Raw genomic sequence first — 11,326 nt, 5'->3', positions numbered from 1 at the left:
AAACCAAAAACAAACAAAACAAGAAACACTATATACTTGGAGCAAAACATGTTTTGATATGCCTTGAATCTAGAATATAAAGGCTGAGGCATTCAGGGTCAGCCTGGGCTCCATAGCAATACTAATTATCAGTCCATAACCATTTCAATTGGAACCCTCACCTGGGAATTTTGGAATACACAAAATCATGAGAATGGTTTGTAATAGGCTGTGAATTACTGATTCCTGGCCCAAAGGAAGCTTGGATTCTCTGCAAGGACTGAGTAACATGTCTGGAGTGTTTACAGACCTTCTCTGAACTCTTGAGTTTCGTAACAGTGAATGTGAAATTTCACCTAGGATATTCACAGGGCATTAATGGTCTAGCCCTTCCAGTATAAATACTCCCAGAGTGCCATGTAAGACACTCGGGATACACAGGAGATCTTTTTTTTTTTTTCAAGAAGTACTAGGGAAAAAAGACTAAAAATTGCACATCATTTAAAAATTTCACTTATAAATACCACCTATGACTTTGCTACCTGCTGCAGAAACTGAGTGATAAGATTTCCCCCAAAAAGTAATACTACAAACTCACCTGAGAAATAAACCAACAAGCACACAGTAGCACTGCGAAGCAAACCCATAAGGTAAATGCAACTTTTATTAATTGAAATTAATAACATACAAAGGGCTATTCCTTAGCTCATTAAATTTAATATTCGAAATTAACACATACTAAGTAGCTTCAACATTGGCCTTCTGTCTTCTCAAAGATAGAAAACTAGTCTGGCTTCTTACTGATCAATGTCATAACAATTACTTAGGTAGTTTTGCTTTATCTTTTTTGAGACAGATGTTGATATTATCCAGTATGTTCTCAAGGTTCTTAATTAAGGGTCGGCATTTGAATCTGAAAATAAAGAGAGGAGTCATCAATAAAAACCCACCCAAGCAGGCACCAATGTCTCACACCTGCAATCCTAGCTACTCAGGAGACTGAGATCTGAGGATCGCTGTTCAAAGCCAGCCAGGTCATTGAATTTTTTATTTTGCTAGTCCTGCCTGGGCCTTAAACTCAGGGACTGAGCACTGTCCTTGGGTTTCTCAAGGCTAGAGCTCTACCACTTGAGCCATAGCACCACTTCTGAATTTTCCTATGTATGTGGTACCAAGGAAGTGAATCCACGTCTTCACGCATGGTAGGCAAGCACTTTACCACTAGGACAAACTTCCAGCCCATCTGTGAGACTCATATCTCCAATTAACCACCAGAAAACTGGATGTGGCTCTGTAGCTAAAGTAGTAGAATGCTAGCTTTGAGCTGAAAAGCTTAGAGGCAGCGCTCAGGCCCCAAGTTCAAGCCCCACAACTGACAAAAAGAAACAAACAATGACTTGTTCGGCACTATGGGACCCTTGGCAGGGAGATCATCATCTATATAAAAGTAATGAGTGTGCCCTCACATGCAAGGACAAAGACTGTCAATAAGTATGTTTACCCAGCTTAGCTCAGACCCCAGGGAGGTCAGAAGGTTGAGTTAGGCTCAGAAGACCCGATATGAATATCATTTGAGTCAGCCTTAACCATTAATAAGGGCCAGGAATTGAGAAGCTCAGAGCAAGAGCTGTTCTGTAACCCTCACTCCAAGGCCCTGCATGAATCCAATGTACAATTTCTTTTGTCACTCACATTATTGCCTCCTTGATGGCATAATCAACAAATTCTTCTTTGACTTCCGGAGATCCTTCCACTTCATCAAGCAACTGGAAGATTCTCTCATATCCTAAGATTAAAAAAATCCACAGTGATTCTCAAAAATGAAGAAGAAATACACATCAATCTTGATGAGGGCCTGTCTCCATATGTTTCATGGAGTGTGTATGTGTGTGTGTATGTCTGCTATAAATATTTATATTGAGATACTAGTCCATATGTGATTATAAATCATTATAAACAATAATCAAGTTAGATTAGATTGGAAAGAAAATAAAATGACCTACTGGCCCACTTTAGATTCACTAAAGTGGAATCATTGTTAATTATATAAAAATGCAAATCTGGGAAAGCTTCCTCTTCTGAAGCAGTTGCAAAATATTCTATATAGTGAAATGACCATTGCCCCAATTTCTATAATTAACTATTCTTCTACTTACGTTTTTTCAGTATATGGATTTCAGTTTTGAGCTGGTATCTTATATCAGAATTGATGTCCATAGGTGCTGTTGGCAAGAATCAAGCATGACAGTCAGAATAATCATTGCTTCAACAATGTATGAGGTCACCCATGGAGAGGTTGCTGCCAGAGGAGCTATGAACAGCAACCTTTCTACAGGTGTAGCAGTAGGTAGAGAAGCACCAGGTTTCCTGCTCTACTGGTACCATGGGAATCTTCAGAAAGAATCTAATTGACAAGGGGAAAAGAATATTTCCTCCTGTCGCCTGCATAAGCTTTGATGGATTACTTTTACACAAGTTTCCATGTGAACCCTGATTTTTCTCCATGGGCTGTTCATGGGTGTCTTGGCTGACAGCAGCACTTGCAAACCAAATTAAGAGAATGATATAGGTGTTTTTAATGGCAACACATCCACATCTGGGTGCTCCTTATGGAATAAACTAATTTATTATTTAAGAAATGATGATTTGTAAGAGAAAAAAGCTCAGGTTGAAATTCTGCCTCAGCACATATTTTTTTTTTGCCAGTCTTGGGCTTGGGCTCAGGGCCTGAGCGCTGTCCTTGGACGTTCTCAAGGCTAGAGCTCTACTACTTGAGCCTCAGCACCACTTCCAGCTTTTTTCTATGTATGTGGTACCAAGGAATCGAACCTGGGTCTTCGTGCATGCTAGGCAAGCACTCTACCACTAGGCCAAACTCCCGGCCCCATCAGCACATATTTTTAAAAATCCTCCTGAGTCAGCACGGTTGGCACACACCTATAATTGTAGGTATGAAGTAGGCTGAGATCTGAAGCTCATAGATCAAAGCCAGCCCAGGCAGGAAAGTCCATGAGAGTCTTACCTCGAATTAACCACCAAAAAGCTGGAATTGGAAGCTGTAGATGAATTAGTAGAAAGCTAACTTGAGCAAAAAAAAACAAAAACTCAGGGACAATGCTTAGGCCCTAAATTCAAGCCCCAGGACTAGTGCAAAATAAAATATATTTTCCTGATTCCCTCTGGCTCCATAAATGCATGTAGAGATGTAGGTGCACAGAATAAATTAAAAAAAAAAACACTCCACAGATTCCTGGCATCCATGATTATCACCTGGAAACAATTTGCATGCAGAAAAGCTCAAACCTCATAGAATGGCCAGGTGCCTGATATTTGTGACCCTTCACCTAAAGTCTCATGTGGTATATTATTGTTCTTCTGTTTCTCCTCTGTGTCAAAGTGTGGCAATTCTTCCTTTAAGACACCACTACATTATTCCAATGTCCTGCTGTTTCAGGTACCAGGTCACAAACACGGAAGCAGTGAGTAAGCCAGACAAAACCTACCCCTGTCATTATGAATCTGACAATGTTATATGGGACAAATCAAATAGGAAGTATACAGTAGACAGAAACATACAACTTGTTGATGAAGAGAAAAGCAATGGAATGAATGTCCATAGCTGCCAGATGATCCTTATGAGAGGTTTCTTCTGAGCAAAGACCAAGGAGGATACAAAAATGAGTTGAGCAGATGGGGAGGGAGCGAAGAGAGGGAGGTGGGTAAGGGAGAAAGGTAGCAGGCATAGTAGTAAGAGGCAGGGATAAGAGATTAAAGGTCACAGGGGGAGAATGTGGCTACCATGATTTAGTGCAGGAAGTTGGATATGACATGGAAGTGTTCAACCCGGGGTCACAGAGAATATTCAGGTGATATTCTGAGTGCTTCAGAGGATGGAAGATGAGTATCATCACCATCAGAAGTGGCCTGACCAAATTGTGTGCTTATTAAATTATTCCGGTGGCAAGGTGAGATAATATATATGTGACAAGGGCAGGAAATTAAAGCAGATGGATCAAAAAAACATTGTGGGAACTAACTGGTTGTAAGTAGGCTAAAAATACAGGAAAAGTAGAAATTATTACACTTAGAATAAAGGGCACAGAAATGAAAGGCCAAAGGGTGAATGAATACAGCAGTAAGTGCTATTCAGTAGATACTACGTTGAAAATGAAGTTCACAACTTGTGGGTGGTTATGGGATGGGAAAACTGGGAGAGAGGGAAGGAAGGGTTGACACCATCCAAAAAGAAATGTATTCATTACCTGACTTATGAAACAGTAATCTTTCCGTATATCATCTTATAATAATAAAAATCTTTTTCCCAGTCCTCGGGCTTGAACTCAGGGCCTGAGCACTGTCCTTGGGCTTTCGCAAGGCTAGAACTCTACCACTTGAGCCACAGTATCATTTCCAGCTTTTTCTATGTATGTGGTACTGAGGAATCGAGCACTGGTCTTTGTGCATGCCAGGCAAGCACTCTACCACCAGAACACCTGGCCCCAATATTTAATGATAGGATACTGGCTAAAAGAAGAGAATGAAATTGAAGAAAATGATCACAGAAAAGGGATTGGAAACTGAACTAAACACCATTTATAAATGAATAGAACTGTCAGCATAGACTGTAGGCCTTGTTCACTGTATCTGCTGTGGGAGCAAAGAAGTAAGATCCCCTTTCTTGCACCAGCCAGAAGAAGTGATGATGAGGAAATGCAGGAGGTGACTAAGGGTCAAACGAAATCCACTATCATCTTATGAGAAAGTAACCGCTAACCCACGAGCAGGAATATCTTTATGCTTGCAGCCATTTCTAATACTTTCATTTCAGAAGCATTTCTTTTGTCTTGTATGCATACAGGTACCTGTCCACCTACCAAAAACATGATTACCTTTTCTCTTTGCCTGAGCCAAGGCCTCATTTTGGGATTCTTCCTCTTCTTCTGATTTCTTGGATGGCTGGGCCTCCAGAAGCACACTTTTAGATGATGCTGGAGGATCCATGACTTCTTCAACTGGATTCACTTCCTTTTTAGGCTTTTCAGAAGTTGAACTTGCTTCATCAGCCATCTTTCCTGGGAAACAAAAATGGGAATGTTCTATTAATGAAAAAAATTCTATCATCAAAAAGAACTGCGAATTGGATTAAAATCTTCCAGGGAAAGATGGCGAATGAGAAGTTTTCTCTATGTGGCTGCAATCTCTTCACAACTCTGAAATTCATAAAAACATGCAAAAAGTAGCAGAGCATGGTAAGGTAATTCCTTTGAAAGTTAAAAATTCCTATGGAAGAAAATACAGATAGATCATCCAGAAAATGTGGCAAATATATACAGATGAGTTTCATTCAGCATAAAGAACAGAATTATGTTGTTGGTAGGAAAAGAGATGGAACCGGAGGTCACATAGATTTAGTGAAATGATCCACTTCACAAAACAAATACTGATGATTGTTTCCAGTCCAGTTCTGGGATGGTATTTTGGAGACAGACCCTAGTAGATTTTCCTTCCCAAGATCATTTTGAACCTGCATCCTCCATTTCTCAGACTCTTAGTAGTTAGGCATGAGTCACTGATACCAGAGAAACAGATATACTTATTAAAAACCTATGTAAGCTGGGCACGATGGCTCACGCCTGTAATCCTAGCTACTCAGGAGGCTTAGATCTGAGGATAGAGGTTCAAAGCCAGCTGGGACACTAAAGACCATAAGGCTCTTATCTTCAATTAACCACTAGAAAACCAGAAGCGGCGCTGTGGCTCAAGGGGTAGGGTAGTAGCCTTGAGCTGAAGAGCTCAGGGACAGAGCCCAGGTCCAGAGTCCAAGCCACAGGACCAACTCCCAAAAAGAAAAAAAAAACCTTTATGCAAATGTCAAGGTTATGTGTTAAATACCAATCTCTTAGCCTAAAATCTATAAAGACGACAAGGATGTAGGTTACTTGAAGGCAACAGACATATTTATTAAAATCCTATGTAAAGGTCAAAGTTACATGTTAAATATCAAGACCTTTTCCCCAAATCCATAAAGAATACAACGATGGTTGATGTGTATTCAGTAATGTACTGTTTCGAAAACATATCAGGGAAAAGAAAACATAAAATGTATGAATTGGGAAGAGCTGGATGCCAGTGGTTCACAGCTCTAATCCTAGGTACACTAAGGAGGCTGAGATCTGAAGATTGTGGTTCAAGGACAGCCTGGGCAGAAAGTCCATGCAACTCTATCTCCAATAAACCACTCAGAAAAAGCCAGAAGTAGTGCTGTGGCTTTAGTGGCAGAGTGCTAGCTTTGAGCAAAAAGAAGCTCAGAACAGCAACCAGGCCTTGAGTTCAAGCCCCGGGACAAGGCAAAAAAACCTAACATTTAAATGTGGCATGAAGTGTCAGGGTAGGTGGACTACTCAAAAGGATATTTATCCTTTAAAGTGAGTAAATGACTAGTCAGGTTGCTGCACCTAGGAATAGTGATCATACTGCATTTGCATTTTTGTGTAATACCAACAAACCTTTAGAAATAAAAACTAAGTTACAATTGAAATTAAAATACACCCTAGGGAAGTGGTGGTATGGCTTGGACTTTTCCAGGTCCAGAATTCAAGCCCTATAACTGACAAAAAAAGAAAGAAAAAGAAAATACACACCAGACATTGAAGCACTAGGATCAAATGTAATGAAAGCTTCTTTCCATGGATAAGAGGAGCTTTTAATAAAATTCACTATGGTAACCTTCCACCCCACATTAGAACGCTGTTAAATTCTGTTGTATATGGCAACTTCATAATCAAGACTAGACTTTAAAAGACTTAGAGAACCCCAAACTCTCAAACAAAATCATATTAGTACACTACCAGATATGCCCTTGTGTACAGAAGATAAATACAAACCACATGGCATTAGAGCAAGGACTGAGAAACAAAGACACCAGCACAGTCTGAAAACAAAAACAGAAATACAAATGAGCTAGTTTTGTAATCACAAGCCAAAAAAAATCACTGAAGGAAAGGACAGTAATTTTCCTTACAATACTGCATAGACATCATTAAAAATTGCTCTTTAAGTCTTTGTGGGAGAGCTAGAATACTTGGCATATTCACTTCCTTAATTTAGGGTAAGCTAATATTTTTTAAAGAGAATGAAAGCCAAGTATAGAATGATTAGTGAAACTGAGAATTTCTACAAAACCAAAAGACTCTCCCTCTCCCTCTCTCTCTCCTTCTCTCCATCCCTCTCCCCCTCCCCCTCCCCCTCACCAATCATGGGGACTAAATTCCGAGCCTAAGCATTGTCCTTCGGCTTTCTCAAGGCTAGAATTCTACCACTTGAGCCATAAAACCACTTCCAGCTTTTTGCTATGTATGTGGCACCGAGGAATGTAACCTGGGTTTTCATGCATGCTATGGAAGCACTCTACCACTAGGCCAAACTCTCGGCCCCAAGATTCTCTTAAAATAGTGTGAAAGCAAAAGAAAGAACTGAAGAAGATCCTCCAAATTCTCTCCCTCTCCCTCCCCTCCCCTCTAGCTTGGATTACACACAATGGGCCTCCAGTGCCTTGCCAAATTATCTATTTTTATATGTGATCCCTTTGGCATATGGGGAACAGCAAGTACAGATGAATCCCAACAGCCAGTATCAAACACTACACTGACATAGTCACCCCTCACTCTCGATACACTGAGCCCAACAAATGTGCCCTCCCAGTTATCACAGTGTTAGTCCTGAAAAACCAGCCTCCCCCACTGAGTACTGCCCCTCAACCCCCACGGCTGGACGATGACCCCTCAACCCCCACTGCCTGACTACACCCCCTCAATCCCCACGCCGGACTACACCTCCTCAAGCCCCACTGCCGAACTTCACCCCCTCAAGCCCCACGGCCGGACAACGACCCCTCAGTCCCCACTGCCGGACGACAGCCCTTCAACCGGCACGACAGAAACAATCGACAGGGCCTCCACCGAAACCTCCACCTTTGCCTCTCCACCGCCGTGGCCACCCCCTGACACATACAAACACCCCACGGGGGAAGGGGGAACCTCCCATGGTGTCAACAAATAAAATAGGGACACCTTACAACTCGGTCAAACATCAAAAAGGCAGTATCTGCCCCCCTCCACTTCCCATTACTCTAATTCTGACCTGTAGGTCGTCCTCGAGCACTTCCAAAATGGCGGGGTAACGGCAATCCTCACTTCCCGTGAGACTTTATAGGGCCCACCTCCAGAGTGGAAACGAGGCTGCACATGCGCACATTAGGGGTATGGAGCAGAAGTGCAGGGCGGGTTTCTCCTCAAAGCTGTTTGATCCATTGCTTATGCTACAGTCACTTGTGCAACCTAGGCACTGGCCAGTAGCACTTGACTGGCGCCGGGTGGCCTGAAGATGCTTTGTGGTGCTGTGCACCATTGGAGAACCAGATACGAAGGAGGCTGATGATCAGGATGTCCACTGTGCCAGCTCACAGACTCAAGAATTCTCGCTTATGCCACTCTCTGTGCCTGGTACCCTGCCTAGGACTCTTGCTAATGGTGCACTAAGTCCTCCCTAGCATCCATACCCCTCATGTCTGGTGGGGAGGAAGAGAGGGAAGATTCAAATCTCATCTTCTTTTCTCTCAGCCAGAAAAAGTTTTAATTTGGGGCTCACGGGAAATTTAGCATCTATGCTGTATTACACTAAAAGTTCAAACATGGTCTTAATGAATGCCAAAAACATATGATAAAATCCACTAACTATTATTTATTGGAAAATCCTTCTGTGTTTTACAGGACTTTTTGGCCCAAGCCTACAGTTTATTTTCTCCATAAGGAGAAATAGCCACACTCCCAATAAAATCAAAACAAGCTATCACAAAATCACTCTATTCAAGCCTGCACTGGGGATTTTCTGCTTGACAGAAATGGGCGGAGAAATAACTGTTGGTGACCAGCTGTTCTATTATATTTTCACTTGAAATAGACAATGTAAACCTCACTGTAATATATGATAAATATCGCTGATGGCATGGGGATAGAGTTTTGAGGTAACCTATAACCACATTACTCCCTCTAGTGGCTGATATGATGCTTAAGCTGCTATGGAATAAACTTGCTGGTTTCAAGTTGCTGAATACAAATCACAAAGGAGAGATTAGGACAATTTTTGAAGACCTTAAGGCTTACAGGTTTTCTGGGGTGACTCTCCTAACTTTATTGAGTAAACATTCTTGAAGCTATCTCTACCCTTGTGTCTATTTGTGAACAGTTTTCTGCATTTATTTTCTGTAAATATGGCTCAAGTGATACAGCAGATTTCTGTCAAATACAAGGCTATAAGGGCAGTCCATAGAAATGGCAAAAAGAAAATTACTCCCCCAAACCTAAATTATACATTTGGATCCACGCATTTTTTTGCTAAACCCTTAATAAAAATTCAGGCACTGAGGCAGAAAGATGATTAATGCAGGGCCAGCTTGAGATCAATAGTAGTTACCATGCCAAATTGGCTTCCTTAGAAGGACCATTTTTCAAAAAAGAAAATTTCTGCTTTGATATTTAATTGATAAGGTAATCTGGACACTGAGTAACTCATACACAATTAGGACCAAATGATTTCTAATAACACCTGTTTTAGTGAAGTATGGATGATAATACATTAGGATTAGGTACAAAGGCTAATAAAGCACACACCTGTTCTTCAGGCCACTTTTCTGAACTCCTGGCTTTTGTGATAGAATGAAGGTATGAAAGGTATGAACAATCACATCATACCATAACAGGCACCATAAAAAGCTGAAGGCTCAGTAGAAAGGGAATACAAAATGGATAGAAAAGCTAACTGTGGTCATCTAAAACTCTAATTACACAAAGGAGAACTTGCCTCAAAAAAAAGACTTGTTTGTTAAACATTTTTGAAATATGATGTAAAAATCAATGTTAATAAATTCTTTAATAAAAACAGAAAAAGACTACAAAAAGACAAAACAATAAGCAACTTTAAAAGGAATTGTTATAAACAACACTCTTGACTTTGATTACTAATGCAGACACAAGAAGGGCAACAAGATTGTGGATTAGATAATAACACCCAGGCAAGAAAACAAAAGAACAAGTAAACAAGCTGTAATTCCAAAGCAAACACATAAGGCCAAAGCAACTTTTTTTGTCAGTCCTGGGACTGAACTCAGGGCCTGAACACACTGCCCTTGGGCTTTCCTCGAGGCTAGTGCTCTACCACTTGAGCCACAGCACCACTTACAGCTTTTTCTATGTATATGGTACCAAGGAATCAAACCTGGGTCTTTGTGCATGCTAGGCAAGCACTCTACCGCTAGGCCAAACTCCTGGCCCCAAAGCAACTTTTACTAATAGAAATGTGTAGCATTCAGCTCCTTTATTAACCTGTGTAAGGGAATTCATTTAACTATCACAGTTTAGAACTAATGTGGTATGTTCTCTAACAGAAAATTATTTCTCTTCTTACTGATCAATGTCAAAACAGGATTATATGCTTAGAGTTAATTTCCTATAAGATGTATGCTGATGTGGGGATTTTTTTGTGTCTTCTCAAGTAGCTAAATTAAATCTTGCTCTTTAGCCTGAAAATACAAACCCAGTGATTAAATCAGTTACAAGCAAAGACAACGTGACATGGAGAAACTGTGAGAGACAAGGAGCAGAGATCACCATCTGGATGGATAAGTGATAAGCAAGGTCAGATACTGTCAAATGAGGATCAATTCCATGCTTGGCTCACACTGTCTCAGGCTACAGAACTGAATATGCCTGGAAAGCTGACTCAGAATAAGAAGACATCAACACAAACATCTGTTGGTCCAGCCTCAAACATGACCAAAGCCAGGTACTGAAAAACTCATCTCAGGCCATCTTCTCTACTAGTACTCCTGAACCTGCTTTGGTCCTGTGGTGAAAAGCCACCCCAGGCAGGAAAGTATGTGAAACTCTTATATCCAATTAAACACCAAAATCCTGGAAGTGGAGCTATGGGTCAAGTTGTTGGGTACTAGTATTGAGTACAAAAGCTCAGGAACAGTGACCATGCCTTGAATTCAAGCTCAAAGATGAGTATGCGCACACATTTACACACAGACACACAATCACACATACAGAATCAAAACAAAATAAGAAATCCTCAAAATCTGTTATACCATCCATGACTTTGACAGCTGCTAGAGAAACCAAAGGCTAAGAGGATTGTCAATGAGATAACACCCCTCAATATGGGAAAGAACACAAAAGAACAAGTCAATAAGCTGTACTAAAGCCAAACACCTAAGGCCAAATTTATAACATAGAACACCTTTATTTGCCTATGGAGGGGAATTCATTTACCAAACCACAGGGTAAAA

The 11,326-nt window shown here is 40.8% G+C and overlaps 1 protein-coding gene across 1 annotated transcript; it reads right to left on the bottom strand.

Annotated features, from left to right (window-relative positions):
* Positions 1 to 698: 698 nt before the first annotated feature.
* LOC150041583 (uncharacterized) lies at positions 699 to 5,048 on the bottom strand. The gene is made up of 4 exons (XM_090326246.1): positions 4,869 to 5,048; positions 2,136 to 2,201; positions 1,672 to 1,765; positions 699 to 892 (listed from the first exon to the last, which is right to left on the bottom strand). The coding sequence occupies exons 1-4, from the start codon at positions 5,044 to 5,046 to the stop codon at positions 799 to 801; spliced, it is 432 nt and encodes a 143-aa protein (XP_090182372.1). The 5' UTR covers positions 5,047 to 5,048; the 3' UTR covers positions 699 to 798.
* Positions 5,049 to 11,326: the final 6,278 nt, after the last annotated feature.

Source organism: Megascapheus bottae, chromosome X, assembly GCF_031878675.1.
Source record: "Megascapheus bottae isolate mThoBot1 chromosome X, mThoBot2.hap1, whole genome shotgun sequence".
In the NCBI taxonomy this organism is placed as follows: Eukaryota; Metazoa; Chordata; class Mammalia; order Rodentia; family Geomyidae; genus Megascapheus; species Megascapheus bottae.
The sequence above is the reverse complement of the archived record's forward strand: the minus strand, read 5'-3'. Positions and strand labels throughout refer to the sequence as shown.